At 39.6% G+C, this 24,834-nt stretch overlaps 1 protein-coding gene across 8 annotated transcripts in view; it reads left to right on the forward strand.

Moving 5' to 3' along the window:
- The window catches only part of KALRN (kalirin RhoGEF kinase), a 462,312-nt gene that overhangs the window by 173,917 nt on the left and 263,561 nt on the right, over positions 1-24,834 (forward strand). For all 8 annotated transcript variants that reach the window (XM_058028572.1, XM_058028576.1, XM_058028573.1 and 5 more), the window contains exons 4-5: positions 13,416-13,608; positions 17,180-17,692. In XM_058028572.1, the coding sequence (XP_057884555.1) occupies positions 13,416-13,608; positions 17,180-17,692 (706 nt within the window). The remainder of the gene's footprint in view (positions 1-13,415; positions 13,609-17,179; positions 17,693-24,834) is intronic.

The following is a 24,834-nucleotide window of genomic DNA, read 5'->3' on the forward strand; positions in this document are numbered from 1 at the left end:
GGCAATACGTTCTTTTTCCTTAAGACCTTGTTTTTCTTTTGTTCTAAAGACAGAACTAAACTCTTACAACACTGATTAATGACATCCAATTTTGCGGTTACGTCCCCTTATTTCTCCATTCGTCTCTTTCTACAACATTTGTAATTTAGTTCAGAAACTGCATCTGGAGAAGCAAACATTTCTGGGATCACAGATTAGTTAAGATTTTGCTCCCCACTGGAGATTTGTGGGTAGGAGCTGCAATTCCATTCCAAAATCTAATTAAAAATCAGGTACATAGGAAAGTAGTGAAAAATCTTACCCATAAGAAGAATGTCTGGGAGCTCTGCTTTTTAATGAACTGTTAGACTAGGAATCAAATACACAAGCAGTATGTGCAGGTTTTTTTGGGTTTTATTCTTCTCTCTTCACAAGGCAAACCTCAACTGTTACATCATTCCTCACTTACCAGGCTTACTGGAAATCTCAGTTTCTCTTCACTTTCCAGAACAGCCACCCTAATGACTTTGCAGTGTTGGATCGTAAACTGTAGGTGACATGGAAATAGGGTCAGCTAAAAGGATTTCCTGGGATTTTCATTTGGGAATGAATTCTGTAGGACACTTCAGCACAGTAGTTTTAGGGACTGTTAAATTGTATCTGTGTGTATTAGCATCAGCAGCACTTACCTGATGACTTGTTGGGCACTACTGATTATACAAAGAAGGCATAAATTTTAGTTAGGTAAAATCCACTCAATACCTTTGAGAAAGAGGCCATTTGAGAATTCACCTGCTCTAACTTGGACACTAGATTTAGAAATGTTCATCTTAGCAAATAAGATGCTAGTTGTCCTCATTATATATTTTTTATATTCCCAGGAGCACTTGGAAAATTAAACCAGAAATGTTTGAATAATGTATAGAACTTTGAGCAACGTAAATCAAATTATTGTATTGGATACAATACCAATGCAAGTCTGTCTTGATCTCCCTTTCTGGGCTTTTGAAATTGGTGACAAGGTAGTATTTCCAGAAGCTGAAGTCCATTTTGTCAATACTTTGCTCACATTGCTCTTTTAGAGGCAACTGACTTTTAATTGTTTTTCACATCACATAGGTTCAAATATTGGTCAAGTTCTAAAAGCTAATGATAAACTATTTTAGGTAGATAGGGCAGAGAGAAGATCAAAGAAATCATTATCACCAGATGATGTAACAGGATTTTTGGGGTGGATTTTAAGGTATTTGAAAGCAAATTAATATATGAGGTAATTTTATGAGTTAGTCCCAATTGATTTATCAAACCATTAGTTCTTCCTACCTTTGATGTGTGGCTCCTGTGAAAATTACAGGATTCCCCTGTTGGTTCTTCCAGGCTACAGCAGACTTCAACAGAATCTGAATGAACTTGAAATATGTATCTGCTCTGCAAACAGAATCAGGCAACAAATGAATCTCAAGACAACAGACCAGAGAGGATTTTTCTAGGCAGCCATTACCAAGCTCTCAGACTTTTCCATAAGTCTCGTACATCTTAAGACAGAATAAAGATTTTTATTCACTGTGTAAGTTGCCAGGGGCGTTAGAAGGAAATCATCCAGGTGGAAACATGCATTCACCATGTCAGCTCTTAGTCCCAAATGAAAGGAGGATATCAATACTTTTTCAGGCTAACACATTAATTTACTACAATAGATTGGAAACTGATGCAAGAGGTCAACCAAAGCAGTAAAAGGCCTGCCTGGCCTGCAGGCTTCTACTTACCATGTCCTTTTGCTAATTCTTGTTTAAGTCCTGTGATCTTCCTACAGAAAAGCAGTCAAGTGTGATCATGTGTCCATCCATATCTAGCAAGTGCAAACATGTGCTTCATGCACCATCTTAATTGCTTAATCAAGCTCCTTCTATTGTGAGGCACAACCATACAGAAACCAGATGGAAGATATTTTTATCCGGCGGGCCATAGGACTAAAGAAACATGGTCATTGAACATTGCTGTCCTTAAAAACCCCAGGGTTGGGATACAACTGCATCCATGCTTCCTCCCCACAATGTGAAAATTCAGGCAGCAGCCACTGTCATAAACCCAGACTCAATCTTACCTCCCCTTTCAGATACCAACAACTTGAGCTTGCCTAAGGGACATAAGCACACATTGACAATTATTTTAAAAGAGTTTATATAAAAGAAGGTTGAGACAGTTATTTACATTTGGAATGAGGGTTTTGGGTTTTGGTTGTTTTTTGAGTCAATAATTTTGTGGATGATTTTAGCAGTTTGCATAGCATAACCCCCATAAGAGACCAGTGCAGTGTTCTTTTTGTTTTCAAGTGGTAGGAAAAAGTCTGAGTGTATTTGAGCTGTTTTCTCTGCTGTTTTTCAAGCCTGTTATAGCAACAGAGGTTTTAACTTGTTCTCCTTATTTTTATTTTATAAAGCACTTAAAATTATGCATTAAGCTAATGCTCTGGTAGGTTCTATATCAAATCCCCAGTAACTGTATTTTTGCTGTCTTTTCCACTAGAGGCTTTGAGTACTAGTTTGATTATGCTGTGATCACTGGTTTTACTCCACACAATACAAGGGGAGCAAAATCCTTGATTGTAATTGCAGGCATGTTTTTTTAGCCAGGCACTTGCCCAGTCCTAATTGGCAACCTGAATTGTGCAGCATGGTCATCAAAATGGGCAAGAACATTTGTGAATAACTCATGGCTTTGACAAACATTGTATCTGCAGGTTTGGTGGCAAAATTGGCAGTAGTGAAATATTGAAGAATTCTGGTATTTAGGCTGCCAGAACTGGGTTTTCAGTTAGCACCCCAATAAGATGGAGAATGCAAGTTCATGTTCTAGTCTCATTGTTTCTTCCACTGGCTGCAGTCTTAGCAAGACAAATGTACATTAGTCTATATTGTCAGGGCTATCTTTTCAAGCAGATGGGCTGGAAATCTAATTCAAAAACCCAAAAGCTTTGACTCTGGCAAAAAAAATAGAAAAGTCTGTAGGACAACTCTAAATCCTCTAAATTAAATGGATGTTCTATGTCAATGCCATTCTATTGTCACACTTATAAATAAAATATGAAGGGGTCTACTTTCACATAGACCCATAAATGGGCTCATTTGTGAGTTTAATAAAGCATGTGTATTCAGTACAATTAGATAAGCATATGTTGAGAGTAATAAATGATTCCTATATAAAATCAGCACACGTGTAACAGAGAATATATCCCAGCCTGGATAAATAAGCACATGGTTAGATTATTAACTGTTCTCTCTTAAGCTTTTTAAAATTAACTCTGAGGTGGCCACAACTATTAGTAATTTTTCTGCAATTATGGATCTTCCCTGTGTCTGAAGATGTGGTAGATACAATATATTCAATGGAAGAATGCAGTGGCTTCAACAGAGAGAAGTGTGTTATAATGCACAAGAAGGGGGTGAATAACCCAACGAGGTTCACCTGACTCAGTCTCATCCCTTGGACTACAGTGCTCCAGCCAAGTGTAAAAAAAATGCATAACTTGTGAAGCTGTAATTGCAAGGAAAATAGCTACATGTATTTGTGTTATCTCAGTATCAGGGACTCACATGCCACAGGCTTTTCTTAAACTGGGGGATGTGTCCAGTGTGAGGCTAAGGGTTTGCAGAGCAGCTCTGAAATGGATTCTGCTGATCCTCATCAGTTTTTTCTGGCAGAGAGGGGAAGGGGTAGCTGTGGTTGTTCAACTTGCTACAGAAACCCACCACACTGGGCCCATTTCTACACAGGATGTTATACTGACATTAGTTTAACTCACAGGTAGGAAACCCATTAGTCTGGTGGAATAGATGTGGCCTGATGTGTGTTTCATGTGCCTATTCCAGGCCTAATGAGTGGCTCAGCATTAGGCCAATATCCTTAGGTGCAGTATTTCAAGAATCTGCTCTCTCTGATTTTCATTACTGTGGGCTTGCTGACATCTACAATAAATTGTAAGTTTTCTGACTAGCAGATTCCTATCATTACTAACCTGGCATATGTTAATTTGTCAATATAATTTTCAGGTCTGTCAGCAGGGAAAGCACCACCTAGGGTATGTAGTTCCTGAGATGAATAGGTTGATGATCATTCACATGTGGCACTTGTAGATGGATTTGCCAGTGAAGTTTTATTGTGCTTTTGATAGAGAAGCCATAGAGCTAATGAGGGAAAGGGAGCAGGCAGCTGAAACTGGGCAATTACTTTTCAGAGCATTTATCTGAACCTGCTTTAGCTGATTAAAGAATTCCTCTGGTTTTTCCAGTTATTGCTGACTGATAGGCAGAGAATGATGGAGAACTGAAATTATTTGCAACGTGCTGAAAGTTCAGGATTGTAAGGGAAACAACATGAAAACTGCATTGCCATGTCAGCGATGTGTGAGTTCCCATCAGTGTGGGACAGTGCCTGGCATGAGGGATGCTAAACCTGAGGAGACCACACTGGCACCTGAGGAGCTCAGTCTCCTGCAAAGATGAGAGTATCTGAGGCTGGAGAAATATCCCAAGTCATCTTGGGAAGACACTCAGAGAATGTTAGCTCAGAGAGTGATTCACCTGGGGTTTGCACATTTATTGCCAGGGTTTTGACTGTTGGATTCATTTTTGCTTTCCAGAAGCATTTTAGATTCATCTTTCTCACTCTGGATGTCAACAGTGTCTTTTGGATCTTCTACTGCCTTTGAAACACTGAATTATCAACCTCTTTGTGCTCAGTGATTTTGATCTCCCCCACATTTATGTCTCCACACATAAAAAGGGATGATGCCTCATATCCATGGCTTCATTGGCATGGCTTTGCCCTTCTTGCTAGGCACAGTGAGAGAGCCTGGCCTTTCTAGGAGACAGATTCAGAATAAATTGGATGTGAGCTAGAGGCTTTGGACCTGGGTTGGGAATAACTCATCAGTTTCCCCTGTCTCCTGAGGACTCTGTAAAAAGAACTTTTTCCACTCTCAATGCCATAATGGTTTTTTGAAAGAATGAGTAAAGTCTGCTGTATGAATGAATACACAAAAATTGATTTTGCAAGTGTATCTTAAAGCATAGATTGATTTTGTAGCTTCAGAGCAAGTCCTTCTGGATGTAATACAACAGGCAGTCTTCAGCCAGCCTGGCATGGCAGGAAGCATCTATCTGATAAATGAACTATTTTAGGTAAATCATTGTGCCTACAAAAACCTGCTTTGTTTGTGTACGGGTGGAGCTCAAAAAGAAAAAAAAAAAAAAAAGAGTACCAGTCATTTATTAGTCACGGTCAGTCCTCAGTGTCCAGCCCAGGGAAAAAAAGAGGCATCAGCTTTTTAATTGCAATTCTAAAGAGAACTGAAATTCTTGTAGAAATCTAAACAGACCCATGGACCATGGAGTGTTTCTGGGTTTCAACCATGCCTCCTGACAGATGCACTGGAATCCAATGTTTGCCCTTATGTCTGTGGATTCTGGAAAAAAATCCTATATGTCTTAAGGAGTAGTTATTGTAAATGTTCATGCTGCCAAACTCTGCACTGCAAATGGGCAGAAGCTAAGAGAGTTGTGGAAGAATCTGCTATTTTGAAGTGCAAGTTTTTAAGTGAGGAAAAAGCTAAAATATTTAGAAATTTCCTACAAACATACCTCTAAAATGTTATATCAGTCAAAATATTTTGATAAAATTCAAAGTTTTTTTGATAAAATTCAAAGTAGACTGATCAAAAAAAGTGAAAAAATGACAAAGAAATCATCTTAAAAGGTAAACCAGAATATTTTGCTCTTATAAAAGCCTTTTTTCAGTTTTAAATTCAGTAATACTTTTATGAGAACCTGCACTCATCATGAAATATCTTACTTTGAATTGATGTGTAGAATCTCATCTTCTCTCCCTAGCTCCTTATTTTAATTACAGTTCCTCAGTAAATGGGTGTGCGTTGCTCTCCCTCACTGCCAGGAGCAGGGTATGGGAACTGACGAGTGCTTACTGCAGGAGATGTCAGTACTATGCAGAAAAAGTGATTTTACCATCTTTGAAGAGGTTTTTTCTCCTCTTGTCATCTCTGAGCTCAGTCAAGCTCTGGATCAAATGTGCAAGTCCCAGAGTGGTCATACCTGCCTGCATCAGGAAGGAATTTGGCTTGGTGTCTGCCTTTGGACATGATTGGATTTTACCAGGTGCTGCTGTTGACTGTCTAGACCTACATTAATCATTCTTTGCATGAGCTGAGCATGTTTGCAGGCTTCTCTGTGCTGTAAAGGTCTTTCCCCTGTGAGTTTCTCTGCCTCCCACAACGTGTTTCAAGGAAATGTATGTATTTGCAATCTGGAGGCTTTCCACTCTGGGGTGACTGTTTTATGGCACTGACTGGAATTCCTGGAGCTGTTCACCCTGCACCATTCACTCACTTGTTAAGTCACTGATGTTGAGAACTGATAAATTAGGATGCTGTGTCTGAGAGTCCAAGCACTCATTGCCCAGACGAAATATCCCTTTCCTCATGTGAAAATCTGGCAGTGCTGACCATAGACTAAACTTCACAGTGACTGCATGTGAAACAACCTTCATGGTCTCCTTGCTTGAACTGTGAAAAAACTCATAGTACAGGCAGAAAGACCCATTTATTTTCTGTGCTAAGCACAGCCTTATATATCTATTTCTCCTCTGGAATTCAATGGATTTTAATCTTCAAACTTGCTTCCAATAGCCTCTGCTCATCCAAACCTTTTCAAGAATGGTATGTTTCTATTTCAACACAACCCTAATATTTCTTTTTTTCTAGCAAATTTCAATAACATATAATTTTCATTTGGTAAAGCATTTTTGTTTTGTTTCTGCTAAATCATCTCAAATGCAAGACTTTAAATGCTCAAGAGAGAGTTGAATGGTACTGTTCAAATATTTCTTTGTTGTAGTAACAAATCTTTAAATGTGGCTCTGCTTTAACAAAAAACAAAGCCCTGATTAATTTCATATTTATCTCAGCAGCTGTTTCAAGGAAGACCTGCCAGATATTGATCCAAATATAGTAGACATGCAGCAACAAAAGGGGAAGAGGGTAAATGGGTTTAGATGAAGGCATCATTTACCAGCAGAAACTTAACAGGAATTTGAAAAATTATAGCATTTGTCCTCCAGATTTGGCTTTAACAACTGGGATCATGCATTTTTTGGACACAGCTGTGTTTTATATCTTTGCTATTTGAATGAAGACAGGAAGCTTCTCAAATAGTGTTTATTTGCTCAATTAAATAGGAGGCCAAATGCCTGCAGAGCTTTGGGTCCCAGTTCTGGTCTGTGTTGTAACAATGCAGATCAAGATTTTTACCTGGGTGGAAGAGAGCTCAAACAGCCCTGCTGAACCCTGACAGAGATTCCAGTGGGAGCTGCACCTCTCAGAATGACCCCCAGGCCCTCATGGAATCATGGTTACATATTGGAAAAAGCTTTTCTTACACCTAGGTGGTGCTACCTTACATCATTTTACAACAGAATTGCTTGGAGCTCAGAGCCATTTTTCTTAGATGTAAAAATTGAATACCAAAATGAGTGAGTGGCTTGAGAATATCAGGAGAACCCATCTGGCACCAGTTAGCTCCTGCTGCAATATATGGGATTTTTCTGCCTTTCTGTTCCCTTCCTGTTGTCTTGGGGCCAGAGGCAGGGGTTGAATGTGGATGTTGTGCAGCCCACACATCTGCATTCTTGTGCCATTCACAGACACACCTCATGTCCCCTAAGAGCAGTGGCTGGAATCCAGAGACAGGAGGTTTGTCTTTGCCTGCACCTCACTGGCTCCAAGTCTTTTTACAACATGTCACTGAAATTTCTCTAGATCACTGCTTTATGTCCAGCTCCAGCCACTGTGAAACTACTTTGATTTCTTTCTCTCTCTTTTTAAAAAAGAAAAGTGACAATGAGCAATTCCTTTCCAGTGCTGAAAGAGAATAAACAAATTTAGGTCACAGTAAGGAAGAAAGGATTAATTGGAAGTGGAGTCTGGGTGGCTGTTTCTCCTCTAATTGCAAAAAAGCATTGTGAAACCAAGTTGAAAAATGTAAGAAGGAAAATCTAGGATGATGATTGTCCACCTACAATCTTTTAGGTAGCTGAAGTTCTCTGGTGGGAGCTTGCTGTGAATTGTATCCAGAGTGATGGTGCTCTTGGGTTATGCACCACTAAGTTCCTCCCCTGGTGTCTGATATAGCAGCACAGAAGGGAGATGTGAGGATTAGGAGTCACGAGTATCCCAGGATCTTTGAAAAGACAGTGTCTCATGCTGCTGAGCAGCCACTGTCCCTGGGGATGTGGGTGACAGCTCAGACTGACAGCACAGGAACACATTTCTTAACTGGGATAATAAGCAAGGTACCATTTGCTGAGAAGTATCAATTAGAGCAAAGGATTTTAATAAATAATGCTGGTTCAGATGTGCTTGCCACACAGATCTACTAAAAATTGCTTTATCTGGTCTTTTAAATGTACTGAAAAGTAAATTATGAATACAGGAACTGACTGTTTCTATTGACAAGGTGAAATTCAGGCTCAGTGTGGTGATGTGAAACCAAAGAATGAAAGTCTGTAAGTGATGCTGATTATAAACCTTTCTGTCTGGTTTTATTTCCAAGCTGAGTAAATAAACCACACACAAAATGAATAAAAATTTGCAATTAATCAAAAATATTAACACATAAATCACTGAAGTGATCCTTGGTGCATTTTGATATGGAAGCTAGGCAGCAGAGTTAGTAAGTTCTCGTATGAAATGAGGCCTTTGGGATAACAGTTTGTGCTTGGAAGCTTTTACATACCTGCTTTTCTCCTCTCCCTCCCCTTTTCCACCTTCAGCTTGGGAACCAATTGCCTGACTACAGCCACATTTATCAAAGGAAGGGTGATCTCAAAAGTAATTAATTTCCTGCAGATTTTGCTCCTATGTATTGATGCCTGAAGAGCTACTTGTTACTCTGACAGTGTCTCCTGACAAGGTTATGCTGACCTGCTTTAAAAGAGACCTTGCTCTCCCTGTTAACAAATCATATTTAGAATGAGATGCTGGACATGTCAGATGTGGGCTTTTAGTAGTCCAACAGGAATGCTAAATGTGCTGCTTCATCATTAACTCATGACTGCAAAATGGGAATGGAGATATTATGTTATTTCAGCTAATCAAGTGCTGAAGCTTCCAAGTGCCAGAAGCTTGGGCCAAACCATAAGGATGAAAAATACACATAATCAATAGGTATCTGAAAGATTAATCAGAAAGCATGAAGTCCTTAAATTCATTTGGTACCCAGTGACCAAGCTCTTGCCAAAGAAAACACAATTTAGTGCGTGCCTGAATTAAAGAGGAAATTTGAGAAAATAACCTTATGAAAGTACCCTTGAAACCAAAATAGAGGCATTTATTTTTACAAAATTATCACATCTGCTTCTGAGTTTCAATTGTGTGCCTTTTTTTTTTTTTAATCCAGATCATAAGTATTATTTTGACAAATATTCTTGGGTATTTTTATTAGCCTTAGAAGATGGTCTTTGCTCAAAAGCAGTGGAGCAACTGAAATTACTTATCAACTATCAAACAATTTCTGCTCACCATTGCAAATCTAGTCCAGATGAGCACAGCCAAAAGGCTGATGGATTGTCCAAATACCTTGATTTGAGTGTTTTTTCCAGTTTCTGGTCAAATATCAATACCGGAAAAAATTAAGCAGCACAATCAACATTAATTGCCATCCTAAAGTGGTTACTTGTGTGTAATAGATATGTGTATTGATGTATCATCTTGGGAGCCAGGAATAAGGCATGTCTTGCTTGGGAAATGTGGAGAAAGCTTGATTGCTACTGATGCTTTTCCCGATCAATTGCTAAATTGGGAAGGGTTTGAGTTGTTGCTTTTAAGCAATAAAGTTAATAAGCATGGCTGGTCCATTCAAAAGGAGCCTCACATCATTTCCTCAATCCATGCTGAGGTAACTCAGGAAAAATGACTGACTGTCAGAGATGACAGATTGTCCCAGATTGCCTCACCAGAGTTTATCAGAGCTTCATTATGTCTAGGCCAATTTTTTAGGATGCTGTCAATAGCTGGAAATATTTGGATATTGCAATTTTTTTTTTAAATAAATTGCCCCACAATTATGTTAGCCTTTTGTGCTTTCACATCCGTGTTCAATTTTGGTTTTGCAGACCATTATTACTCATTATTTTTAATTCCCTGGATTTGCATTTATAGTTTCCTGAAAAGTAATTTATTGGAATTTATTCTAGGCAGCTGAAGACTGTAGTATGAATATATTCAGCTGAAGACCTCCAGCAAGGCAGGCTCCTTAAACAAATACAGCATGGCAAATGGTCCCTGTCCTGAAGAGATTGTACTCTAAATAGTTTTCTTATCTCACAAGTCTTTCTTTGAGATATTAGTACTTGATTAGAATCTGGCTACCTGTTTGTGCAGGGTAAGCGCTCTCTATGGCACCCTCTCTGCAGCAAGCTCTGCAACTGAAAGTAGAAATGATGAGCAGGCAGCTTTCTGTCTTGCAACAGTTTAAACACCATTAAATAATAGCTTTTGACAAGCAGGTTTAGAAATCAGGTGCTAATTTTCTGCAAAAAGTCATAGCAATGTGGAGTTATCACTGTGCTGGGGGAATCAAATTGTGGCGATGAGACACAGATCTTGTGCAGGTTAGTACCATTCATCACATTAAAGAAAGAAATTTGCAAGCAGAATTACTTCTGCAAGAATGTCATCAACACTCTTGAAATAGAGTTGGATTTTCTCAAAATGGTAAAAACTGTCCATTTGTATGTTTCCTGCACTACAATTGAAAAGGGGCATCCACTTTAGCACTTTCATATTTCAGACAGGAGTTTACATGCCTATGTGATTAATGAAGTTGGAAAATTGTCTTTATAATAAAGAGCATTGTTTGGAGTTTTGTATTATTGGTGTAAGAGTGGTTACCTGTTGATGTGTTTTGAACATAAGAATTCTGTGATTATTCTTCTTCCTTTCCTCCCTTTCCATCCCTCTTTCCCATCAGTTTCATACTTGAAAATGTACTGTTTGTAGGAAATTTGGTTTGGTTACAAGGATTGTGGATACTGCTGTAGTGAATAACTGCTTGTTCCAGGGAAAGAATCAGAAAGCATTCCCAGGCTGGGAATGATCCTCAGGATCAGTGACCATTCTCCTTTGTCCACCAGAAAAATCTGGGGAATCATTGCCATTTTTTCTTCTACTGAAAATCTGCTATGAAGTCTCCAGAGGCAGGACAGTGGGAGTTTGGGGTGTTTTGGAGCATTTTTTTACACACACACACTTAGGCATCATGTGCTGATGGCTGTGGGTGGCATTACTGCTCCCTGCACTGCTTCTCTGCACCTCACAGGCTGGAGAGGCTGCAAACCTTCAGCAGACAGACTCCCGTCTGTATTGACAGCTCCTGGTTCCCTCCCTGGAATATCTGTTTTAATGCAGGCTGAACTTCTAGTCATGGTGGTATATAAACAAGGTATCACACTGCCTTTGCTCTACAGCTAGAGTTTGATTTTGCATCTGTTTGTGTCTAAGACTTCAGGTTCATAAACAAAATACTTCAGTCTTCTAGGACATTCCTGTTCTGCTTACTGAAACAGGTTTTATCAGTAAGTATTAATTTACTGTTTTACATCAAATTAGGTAAGCTGGCAGGTTGGCAGTGGTGAGGGGAGTTGGAATGAAGCTGGTACTGTCTATGCCTTGCTGTGGTTGCAATGGATGGTGGTGGTGTATTTATTTGTTTATATCAGAAAAGACAGATTGCACTTACCTGTTACTTGTCCTCTCTTGGGGCTCTCCATGTGTCTGTATGGCTCCTGCATCTCTTTGTCAAGTGTTTGAAGAAATCCCTAGGAATATGTGTTCAGATTTACAGGGATCAGTGATTTGGCAGAAGTTCCTGAAGTATCCTCTAAAGCTTTGCAAGAAAAAAAGGAAAAATAACACAAAACACAAAGCTCTTTCTATTAGTTGCTTTCTGATTTGCTTCCTTGTCTCAACTCTTGTTCCAAAAGGCAAGAGGTGGTGGCACCCCCAACAAAGCTTCTTTTACAGCCTTTTTTTTGGCATTAGTTATGAAAGGATCAGATGTCTGACCTTTCAGCAGTAGGTAAAAGGAGAATAAAAATATCTGTATTCCTGACAGTGTTTGGAAGTGCCTGGTCTCTCCTGTTTTCCTTTGCACTGGCTATTGTATGCAGTGTGCTCTGGATGTGCCAGTAATATTAAGGCAGAGGACCAAGCTTGTTGTCTCTGAGTGCTCCTGTCTGGCACTGTGTTGAGACTGTTCACGTTAGCAAACTCTCAACATACATCCATCCAGTGTGCCTCCTCTGAAGTATATTCCTGTCCTTGTTCCAGCCCAGAAACCTAGTTATAAGCTTTATAGAGCTGTTTTCCACTGAATATGTAGGAGATTGATCTCATTATCAGAAAGAGTGTTTTAAGATGTTAAATAGGTAGAATGCAGTGAAAATGCTCCTGTGTGTTTGTGCACTGGGAATATTTCTTTGGAGTCTTAACAGTTTTGCAATTTCTACATTACACCCAAACCTCTTTTTCTGAGGATTAATACTACTATATCCCTTGAAAAGTTATGCTGAAAGCTGCACAGATTTGACTTGACATGTCCTTTTATTCTTTCTCCTCTCTCCTTGTGAGGAAAAAGAAGAGATGTGTCTGCAAGGGAATGCTGTGGTGTTGTTGGGCTCCATGCATTGCCAGTGACCAGGCTAGATAGCTGCCTTGGACTTCTGAGAAGGGAGGAGCACAGGGTGGGGGGAAAGCCTGACTGCAGATTGAAAAAGGTCCTGCAGCAGCATTTGGAAGATCAGTTGTGAGGGGAAAGGGCCCCAATGATCACAGTGCACATGCTGAGTCACAAGGACCTTCCTGACCAGGAGTAATTGCAAGGCATTTTTCTGGACATGACACTTTTCTGGAAGTTAAACTTTTTTAAGAGGCCTCTAAAAATTAAGGCACCCAAATTTAAAAGTAGCTGGTAATGCTAAGGCACAGGACTCTGCTTGTTGACTTTGGCTGGGTTCAATATGTTGAAAGCAGAATCCATTGTATGTACACATAAAGAGCTTCTATACAGATGTATTTGATTCTGTTTCCAATTGTGTGAAAGTATGTATGCTTTTTAGTGAATATTTGAATTACATGTGTTTGGAAAATTAGAGATTAAACTGTAATCTAGACACTTGCATTGCATGTAAATTACATTATAGTCAATTTAATATGACCTTTCTTATAGCCTTTATACTGTACTATCTCTTGTCTTTTATGTTAATCATTCCTTGCTTTGCTCTGAAGCACCAAACACCAGCAACACAAGCCAAGTCTCACTGTGGCTGCCCACAATATTAATTATCATCATGTGCTTTTATTCTTGCAGTGAAGATGTTTGCAAAAGAGGATTCACTGTTATTATCGATATGCGGGGATCCAAATGGGATTTGATCAAGCCTCTCCTAAAAACCCTTCAAGAAGCCTTTCCTGCTGAGATTCATGTTGCCCTGATTATAAAACCTGATAATTTTTGGCAGAAGCAGAAAACAAACTTCGGCAGTTCCAAGTTCATCTTTGAGGTGAGAGCCGCGTAGAAATGAATTGTAAAGCATCATTTCTGATAAGAACTTTTCTTCAGGTAAAAACCCCCCGTGACTGAAAGCAAAAAATACATCTGAGTGCAGGAGTGGGCTGATGCCCTGGCATCAGGTTGTTTTCTGAGCACACTGTTGAAATGAATTGCATATTTCATCCCAGAAGTTCACATAGTTCATTTTGCTGAGGGTTTTTTTTTTGTGGTAATGATTTTTGGTGATGTTGCATTAAGTCTTTCCTTTGTTTCTCACAGGAAAAAACCAAAAAAACCACAACACTAAATCCATCAAAATACTAAAGATACAGTTTTCTAGATGCAAATGTATGAGTTTGTTAGTTTACCTCTATCCAACTTTCACTAGTGGTTTTTTTTTTTGCTAAAAAATATTTGCTAAATTTTCCCCTCTTTCATTCCATTTAGATTTACATTTCAGGGATAGCATTAACAACTTTTATGAAGGATAAGGTGCTTCAGGTATGTCCTTTGAGAAGTAACCAGTATATAACTGCATAATTAAGGTGAATTTTACTTACTTTGTTGTTGATGAAGACAAACCAGCTGTCTTCTCTGTAGCACTTCAGTTTGCTGTGAATTTCAGCTTCTTGCCCAAAAAGAAGCTGAAATTCAGGTGCACGAAGTGCTCATATATCAATCATGCCACACTATGACTTAGTCATTGTGTTGTTTTTTAATAATTCACTGAGAAACACTTATATTGTTGGCTGTTTTACCAATCCATTAATTTCAGAGACACAGAGATTTTGCATCTCTGGAAGACAGAAGAGAATTTGTCTATAGCTCTTAACATTTACTGCAATGGAAGACTGTATTTTAGTATATATTTAAGTTTTGTGGAAGTCAGTGTGATATAAGTGCGTCCTTATTTTCAACCTGTTCTTGCAAGGACCCATGAATTGCTGTGGGGAATTAGATTGGTGTTACTCATTAACACAATTTTTCATTATTATCACATTTTAAGTGCTTGTAAATTTTCACCCCTGTTTTACAAAATCCAGTAAACTCATAAATTTTGCTTTGATTAAATAAGTCTTTGCACTCCTTGGTACCTTTGAGGACAGATAAAATAACAGAGTTCAAGTATGTATTTTAGAAGATTTGTTTGGTTTTAAAATTAATAAATACCTTGTGGAGGCTTGACATATATATTTTTTTTATATGGAGTTGTTGTGATGATAGCAAAGTTATGCTATACCAAGTTATGCTTCATGTTTACAGCTCTGAGTCTGTATTGTTTAAAAAGCTCTGGATTCATTTGCTGGAATGCATTAAGGGTATTTTCATTTTGTGTGTGTTATCAGAGCCTTTGAGCCTTAGTCTGTCTGCAGGGTTGTTCACATGGGTGTCCAATGGTTCACAAATTTTTGGGCTGGAGGAGGAGAGTCAGTGCTTTCACTGTGTATTGGACCACCTGCAGACACTCAGAAACATAGAATGGTTTGAGTCCTTCAATTCCGTGACTCAAGCAAAGATTTCCCAAGCTGTGGTCCACACTGCAATATACACACCACAATCAAGGAACTTCTATTGAAAGGATTCTTTCAAGGCCAGATTTCTCTTTTGAGCTAAAGAAGTTTTATGTGTGTACCAGGGCACTGTGGGACCCTTAGTGGACTCTGATGAGCTGGATTTTGGGGAGTGAGATTCTGGCACAGTGTTTCTGTGCCACAGTCCAGAGTGAAGCATGTACATAGATCTTCACACAGAGAGAGAAAGAAAAGTGTTTGTTTGATGTATGTGGATTCCAAAGTTTTCTGTCACTTTGAGGAATGGACCAGGCAGCTTATTTAGCATTAATTCAGAGGTGCCTTCAAGACTATTTTCCTTCTCCTGACGAAGGAGGCTAAACAGTAGACGGCACTTTTAAAATTGATTTCAAAAAGAAGGATGAGCAATGCCTAGGAAACTGTAAGCACTTACCTGCCTCACTAAAACTCTTTTCATTAGAGTTTGAAGAACTATATAAAAAATCAAACCTGAATAAAGAAAATTTCTGCTGAATTTGAGAAATGAAAAGCCTTTCTACTGTCTCATAATGTCAAATTCTCTGCACGATTACAGTAATGTTTCCATTAGCCTGACAGACTGCAGGGGGATGCCATAGTGTTAGCCATGAAGAGAAGTATTTCCCTGACAGGTAGTTAAACTCTAAACTGAATTATCTTCAAGGTCTCAGTGTCCAGGTCAGGAGGTATAAAAATTTGAAAATGCTCTGAAGCAGCATACTTACCGTCCCAATGTTTGTTTGCTCCTCCCACTGTGCTCCCTTTTCCTGAAAACAAGGAATATTGCAAGAGCATTTTAAAATAATCTTTCTCCTGAGTTTAAGTTCGATACAATCTCAATTTTAATACATTGCAGAATGCCTGATATTTTTGGATGGATACAAATTGGAAGAAAAAGCCTATTGTTAACCTTTAACCAGTGGCTAGCCTACTGTTTTGGACATAATTTAGGATTATGGTCAGGATTTTAGGTGTTTTTCTTTGTAGATGACTTCTGCAAGAGTGCTGTGATTATTGGGTGCCTCCATTTCTGAAAAGCACAAGCTCTGACATTCTTTAGAGGCCTGATATTTAGGGGATAGATGTGCAGTCACTGATGAAGAGAAAAGCCTTTAAGGGCTGCCAGCTTGGGTGTTAACATGAGAGCACTGAAAATCTCTAGTTACATATGAAACCCTATGCTCCTAATTTCAGAAAGAAGTATTTTGTCTTAAACAAATGGGAAAACTATCAGTTGCTGTGTCCTTAAACTGTAACCTTCTTTCCAGACACTCAGCGCTTTTCTCTATCACCAATTACAGAGTCTGAATGAATTAAAACCATTTCTCATTGATTGTGTATGATTTGTGAGCAGTACTTTCTATTGGCAATAAATTCTAGTTGTTAATACTTCAATGGCATTTCACTTTCACATTGATTTTCGCTTAATTACATTAGAAATTGCTAATATCAAAGAGTGGCAAAAAGCCAACTAGAATAATTTGGAATAAGAAACTCAGCTGTTAAGACAGTTTTGTTAAGGCAGTTTGCAATACCTGCTTCAGTTCAACTACCTGAAACTTTTGTTTCTGTGTAGCTGCTAGCTGGGGTGTAACACAAGTAGCAGAGTGCCTGACATGCCATGTACCCATTTAGTGAACAACCACGTCCAGATATCCAAAAGCTGCACTAAGAAGTCTTCACATCCAACTGGGCTGAAATGTGTGATGAAATCTGTGGCAGAAACTTTTTCACTACATGTTTTTGATAGTTAGGCCAGATGAAAAAGATAGGCATTATTCCGGTATATATCACATCTTTTAATAAGTAAGTAAGTAAGTAAGTAACTAACTAACTTAATAAATGCCATTAGAAGCAAAGTTTTCTGTCCAATAATGTATCAAAATTATACACAGTCCTTGACATCCTTTACAATATTCCTTCAATTATGCATTGATGAGGAAAATACTCACTCCCTGCTGTTTATGGGTTGTGCTGTTAATTCTGATTGGATGGTCCCTGATTTAAATGCTGTCCTTTTCCCTTCCTTAGACAAGTATGGTGTCTGTGGAAGGCCTGGCAAAGCTCGTGGATCCTTCTCAACTGACAGATGAGTTTGAAGGGTCCTTGGATTACAACCACGATGAATGGATAGAGCTGCGTGTCTCCTTGGAAGAGTTTTTCAACAGTGCCATCCATCTATTATCGAGGCTGGAGGATCTCCAGGAAATGTTGGCTAGGAAAGAGTTTCCAGTTGACGTTGAGGGCTCAAGAAGGCTGATTGATGAGCACACACAGCTTAAGAAAAAAGTGATTAAAGCTCCTGTGGAAGAACTGGATCGTGAGGGCCAGAGGTTATTACAATGCATAAGATCCAGCGATGGTTTCTCTGGTAGGAACTGCATTCCTGGAAGTGCAGATTTTCAAAGTCTTGTGCCAAAGATCACCAGCCTTTTAGACAAGCTGCATTCTACCCGGCAACACTTGCATCAGATGTGGCATGTCCGCAAGTTGAAACTGGACCAGTGCTTTCAACTCCGGCTTTTTGAGCAAGATGCAGAGAAGGTAAGGAGCAATCTGTTCCTTTTCTCATGCTTTAAATAAGACTCTGTTGCAAGGATGACCGGTTTTTCTGTAAGTGCTAACATGAGGTGTTCATCACCAGTGTAAATTTCATGTTGCCAGCAGATACACTTCATGTGACTTGTAAACCAAATTCCCCCAGCAAACTGTTGTATGTAGCAGGCATAGTAATATCCAAGAGTAATTTTTCTGTGTTGCTTTTGGTGAAAGTTAATCTGCTTTTCTGTCATATAATGAGTATATTTGGTAGACATTAGCACAAGAATCTGGCTTTTTTTTCCAAGCTTCTTTTACTAAGCTTATGAATATATTTATCTACTTGTCACAGCACCGAAATAAGAATGTTTTTGTGGTTTGATTCACTATGATTATTGTTTGCACTTCTTGGAGTCTGTGGGCAATTTCAAGCATGAGTTTCAGGAAATTTACTTTAGAAAACTATGTAGCACTAAAGCCTTGGCTTTCTTAATGCAGAAGTGCTTGGCGCCTTGTGAGGTGATTTTGTGAGAAGTCTTTGTTGGCACAAATAAAATTCCAGGCCACAGAGGTGGGGTATTCTCAGTGGAAGGTACTGAGCTCTCAGATTTGTGTCTATCTAGTCTGTATATCCATCAAAAGCACCAATCTCTGAATCTTCTCTAGTTAATGTATTACCCAGTTGTTTCACTAATGTGTCTGCCTGGACCGACCCAGGAGGAGTTGCAGAAGAAAAGCAGACTCAGGAGCAGGGGGATCTCATGAGGATGGTTTTTTTAATCAGCTACTAGTTAGTGTTATTTTAAAACATCACTGAGAAGCACATTGCTGAAACAAACTTAATCTTCAGTAGTGCAGAACAAGATACTTGACATTGGTTTGAATGCATTTACTAAATATTTCTAAGACTTGCTAGGACTGAAAAAGCTCCATCATTGTACAATCAATCCTCCTGTTGGGAAAACCTTGAATTCAGATGAGTCCCTCTGAAATAAGAGTCACTGCAGAACCACTCAGTGATGCATAAGAGCAGAGTTTTAATTCTAAATGCTACAATAGTAACATTCTCCCTGTTCCTTCTGCATCATATGCTATAAGGAGGACTTTCACTTCTGTTCTTCCCAGCAGTGGCTGTACTTTGGTCAGTGCATCACTTTGGATTTTCAATTTCTTTGGGATTATTCAGATGACCACTGCTTATTAATATAATTTTATAATTTATTATTATTATTCAATAATATTATTTGTGAATTATTGTTATTTAGAAAGTATTTATTATAATTAATAATATTAAAAGCTGAAAGGCCCTCAGATCAGTTCAAGTTCAAGTTTGAGAAGTCCTTGTTTCCAAGCACTCTTCTGTGGCATTGAAGGAAGTCTCCAGGGAGTTTCCTTTCTACCTCCTGCAAAGGCATGAAAGGATGGTGTGATGTAAGTCTAGGCAATGCAACAGCAAAGCTCTTTGCATGAGTTATTCTGAGATTGATATGTGTAAGGTCTAGGCAAGTCAGAAAATACATGAAACTTTTAAGATGAAGGAAGAAGCAGTGAGAAAGTGATTTCTGCCTTTGTAAAACAGGCTGTCTTGAGCAATTCCAGTTTGACAAAACCAGGATTCTGCTCTTCTCTTCTTCGTTTGCCTCACATTAACTAAATACACAATCAGCTTCTCCCTGCTCAGGCTCTGCTTGCCTTTTCTTGACTTCTACATTTTCTTAAAGAATCTTCTTTCTTTCTTATTTTATATTCCCAAATCCGTGCTTTTAATCTCAGTTTTTGAGTCCCTAAAATTCTTCCTGGAAGGGTTTCAGACCCTTTAACATCACATTTCACATGTGTAGACTGATGTAAAACATTGATGTGCTTTTCCTCTGGAGCTGCCTTTCTCAGGCCTCTTTGATGTAGTCTCACCATCTCAGACTGGAAAGTACTTGTTTCATAAAATGTCCAGAGCTAAATCCAGCCTGAGTGCTGTCTCCACTATAGAAATAGCCACCAATGTGTCTGTGTACTGAATTTTAGAGTTTCCTGGGACCTTCAATTTCTCAGTTGCATTCTACTCAGGTATGGTAGCAGAGCCCAGTTACTCTTCATCTCCTGGAGGGAGACACAGCTCTTTTTGTATAACCTGGACATGTAATTTAGTTCTAATCAAATGATAACTCTAATAACCTGTGAAAGCTCAAACTCCAAGATAAAATTCTGAACATAAACAAGGTTTCAGGGTATTTTAAAATATCTCTCTATATTCATTGGATGATATTTCAGGAAACCTGTTCTAAAATGGACAAGGACTTTCATTTTCTGGACATCTCTGATTTCAAAAATTTCAGGTGTCCTCATTGCCTGAAAAGTTATTAAAAATGGGATTGGGGGGGGGGGGGAAGGGACACAAGGACTAAAACACACAGTATTTTAAGGAAGGTTAATTTTTGAAACCTTTGGTATTGCAGTACCCCAGATTTTAAAAGCAAATCAATTCACTTTCTTCCTCCTAGAGATCCTCTGTATTAGAATATTTAGAAATAGCAGACACTGCCTGGACACACAAAATATTTAAATTACAGGCATTACAACTTACAGAAGTCTGTATAGTTGTGTGCTGAATAACTCATATTATTGCCAAAATAAACAGAAGGGGTGCCAGTCAGAGCCTGGGCTTCTCCCACTCAAATCAGTGAGAGAGAGCAGGGCTTTCTGTAGAGAAACTTTGTCCCCATTCAGGCCTTTAGGGTTTTACTTTCCTGTGCTGGGGCCAAGGGAAAGGAAAAGTGGGGCTATCACATAGGCACATGCAGTGCAGTGAGATTGAATCTCCAGATGGAGACTGGAAGCTCCTTGAAGCTCAAGTCAGCAGGCAGGTCAGCCATGTGGGGAGCTTTGGCAGAGGGGTGTGAGGAAGTTCACATGCTGTGCAGCGCTGACTGTAATGATCTGCTGATAAATAACACATTTCAGCTGCTGGCGAAGCCCTGACCCTCACTGTTCAACAAATTTATTCCTCGCCAGCTAATGGAGAAATACATATGTACAGATATATATAATTTTGAAGCTAGAACTGAGGCTTTACTGTCTTTTACTGGGTAACAGGGAAAATAATTTTAGTCACCAGTAACGTTAAAAAATGCATCCCTGTCTAAATTGAATATTGTTTGAAACAAAAACCCCACAATCAACGTAGATCCAAGTATTGGAACTATCTGAGAAATGATAATTGGTTGGTGGAAATCTGGACAGGGAGAAGAATTCAGGCAAGAGTCCACATGTTTTACACTTGAATAAATACCAAAAAAAGACAAAAAATTATACTTACACTCTGTACTTTCCAGCTTTTCTGGAAATCATTTGTAACTGGCACCCAATTTGACTCTTGTAGGAATTTCCACATCATTTTCTGTTGATTCCACACCAATTTTACTACCCCAACATGGATGTGAATGAAAACCATCTATCATGATGTAATCAGCGTTGTCCATGTTAAGTATAAACAATACAGTCACCAGCTGGACTGAGCTGAGGGTCTGCACTGTAAGCTGCTCACAGCAGAGAGAGGAGCTGCTCTAACACTGTGGGGGTCAGCCCCAACAGGGGGCAGAGGGGGCTTGGTTCTCTCTGTCCTCACCTCCCCTTCTGCTTCCTGACTTCCCACACAGTCCACTACACAAAGGAGAACTCCAAAAGAAGGAGTTAGAAAATGCCACAAGTGAATTTCATTGGAAGCTTGCGGTGGAAGAAACATTTTATTTGGATCAGGCCGGCTTTGTAGAAAGTCTAGTGGCAAACCACAGGCCACATCTAGTCTTCAAGGAGCAGTGAAGTAGCAGGCTTACAGTTAAAACCATCAGCCCTGTGTAAACCAAGGTTTCCCTTTGAAAAACACAGCTCTGCCAGTGATTTTCCCTGTGGAGCAGGCAATGGGAAGCTGTGCAGGCTGCTGGGGCTGCCCTGGTGCTGCTGCTGTGCAGGGAGAGGGAGCAGAAAGTGTGGATAACTTGCAGCTCCTGCTCCCACAGCAGCTGTAGCTCCCATTTCCCAGGTGATGTGACCACCCTGGAACAACAGAAAGAGTTCAGTGAGTGGAGAGTGATGGGAATGTGATTAATACTGCAAAAGTTCATAGACAGGAGACAGGTTTGGAGGGGGGTATAAGCAAATGGTTAAGAGGAATAGGGTGCAGTAACAGCTGCAGCAGCTCTCCTGCATCCTGCTCCCTGTGCAGGTGTGGGCAGTGAGCCCCCATGGCACTGAGCAGACACTGCCTTCCTCCCTTCCCACACCCACCTCTGGCCCCTTCCTCAGACAGGTCTGCTTGAATAAGGGAACTGATGTGTTATTCTACTGAGAGGGTGCTATTAAACTCGGGCCCCACTGAGTGAAATAAATAATGTGACATTTGGTTTCTCAAGGAAGAAAGTCACAGATGTGTCAGATGTGTCGACTCCTGTCCAGTGTAGAGTTGCAATTCCTAATGAAAGTATTGGGAAGACTCCTATTAGTTGTCAGCAGAAGCACATTATACCCATTAACTAAAAGTGTGCCCATTCTGAAGTGCCAGATGAAATTTAGGAGTTCCTAATTTAGAACATCATTTGACACCAGGCAGAGTTAGTCTAGAAAAATACAGAGAAGCTCTAGCTCAACAGTAAAGTCAGTGGGAGAGAGGAATATCCAAGAATAAATAATCCAAGTATTTGAACCATGCTCATACTGGTTTTGGAGTGTTACACCTGCCAAGGGTTCATGTTCCTCAGAAGGAAGGAATGTTCTGCAAGCTACTCTTTGTCTAAAAAGATGCAAGATGGCTTTGGTGGATAATAGAATGCAAAATGTGGAAATGCAGTATGTGATTTAGGTGGGAAAAGATGGCTTTAAAGAGGAAACATTGATATCATGATGTTTGAGAGAAAGGAAGCTATCAGTACATTTGTGATTATATGACATCCACTTCAACTGTTTTGTACATTACTTCCCCACATTGCATTTGAAAATTCTAATGCTGTATGTTCTGTAATAAAATGCATTACAAAACTGATGATATGATCCTTCTTGCTAATAGGAGGCAGTTTATTTTATTACAGTCCATTAAGTAGAGCAATTGTAGCTGCCCTTTTAGTCAAGGGAAGCATTTCCTAGAAATGGGTCCTAGCTGACTTTCTGGAAAAGCAGTATAAGAAAGATTAAAAACCAACTTTGCTTCCTTTTACATTCCACATCACCTCTAAGTTTTTGTCTTTTAGCAGTGTCAAAAGACCCTTGAAGTGATGCATAAAGCAAATGTATAGAATTTTCCTTTTTGCAACATGCCATATTAACCCTCAAGGACTTGCATAATTCCACCAGGCACAGCACCTGGGACAGGCTTCTCTGACTGAGATAAAATCCATTTAGTGAAGGACCATTTCCTCTCTCTTATTTCACTGCTGGAAGCATTAGTTTCTTTGATCTGTGCTATGTGCCATATATACAATCACCTCAAAGACTTCATGTGAATTATTGGCTTACAATTACTGTGAGAGGGATGTGTCCCAGGGAGTGAGAATGGGAAGCCAATGAGGAGAGTTCTGAGAAGGTGGCAGAGGAGCCTTTCATATATGAAATGAATAAAAAAATGAAGGAGTTCTGGGGAGGTGGTTAATTAGGGCTGGGGAGGAGGCAGGAAGCACATTAAGAGGGGACAGAACCACAGTCAAGATTAATAATGAGAGCACATCTGAAGTACATATGCCCTATGTGCTCTTTGACTATGAAGGGATTTGTTACTGAATGAATAGTATTTAGCAGTTAACAGTAATAATCATACAGGCATAATAATAATGGATTAGACATGGATTTTTGTATAGGATTTAGATTTCATTTAAGTTACGTGAGCACTGAATTGGTGTGCAGAACTCAGCACGCTCTGGATTTTCCATCTAAGTACTTAGAGCATGAATATCAGAACAGCACAGTGAGTGAGCATTGCAATAAGGAGCTTTCCTGGAGATTCTGAGCACGGGGGATGTTGTTAGACCTGAGGTAAGCTCCGTAGGACTTCTGCCATGAAAGGATTCAATAAGCTTAGTGTCTTCTGCAGAGGTATTTGACTGAGGGTCTAAGTGAGACTCATTTAAGCATATTTCTGTCATCCTTAGCCTATTTCAAATGTCTTTGCAGAGAAAGGATAGGGCCTTGGGGTACAGATACTGCCGGGGAATACTGGCTGTCATGTTTTTGAACATCCACGTGTTTGCAGAGGGCTTTATAAGAAGAGTGACCAAGAATTTACTGCAAAGCAAAAATGAAATCGCTTACCTGTAATTCCAGAAAAAGAGTTCTCAGAGTTGTTGGTGGTACCTTCCCCTCTCAGCCCAAAGCAACTGCTTCTCCCTTCAGGTGAAACAATTCAGTTTCAGATTAGTTTTAGCTGTAACCCTGATCTAGTTGCATTTTGATGCTCGAGGTCTCCCTGAGTTGTCTGCTAAAAAGACAGAGGCCTGGCTTTGTAAAGCAGAAAGAGTTTCAGCTGCTATTGAAATCTATGAGGGACTCGAGGTCTCTGTCAGAGCTCCCACTGAGTGAGCTGGAGCAGTGTGGCATTGCCTGGTCCCAGCTGCTGGCTCTGGCTCCAGCCCTGCTGGTGGCAGGGTCAGCCATGGCCACCCACTTATGGTGAGGGGACCACGTCTCCACCTGTCCATGCTGGTGTCCCCATCCCAGGATTCCAGTTATGTTAGTTCACATCTGCAACATTTGCCATGACTTGCAATAGTCCTGATATATAAATAACGCTCTTTGAAACCAATTCCTGACACAAATGGTTCTTATTTTTGTTGTATAATAAATATATACATCTCTGCATTTATGGATCTGGAATAGACATTGCTCAAGAGTCTTTGAATTTAGACAAAGTACTTTGTCTTTTTTCATGCAATGGACTCTTGAACAGAGCACGTAGTGTCTGTTCTCTCCTGAAACCTTGTTTCCAAATCGGGCATCTTCTCTCCCATGCTGCCAATGACAAATGCTTTATTTTATAATCTGAAGTTTCCCTTAGCATATGGTGCCTTTTTTTGCTCTACAGATTCTCACTAGACAACTGTTCATAAAATCAGGCTTGGGATGGCAGTGTTGGGAAGAAAAGTCAGCTATCAGCTGAAATAAGCTGCCAT

This window comes from Melospiza georgiana, chromosome 7, assembly GCF_028018845.1.
Source record: "Melospiza georgiana isolate bMelGeo1 chromosome 7, bMelGeo1.pri, whole genome shotgun sequence".
NCBI lineage: Eukaryota > Metazoa > Chordata > Aves > Passeriformes > Passerellidae > Melospiza > Melospiza georgiana.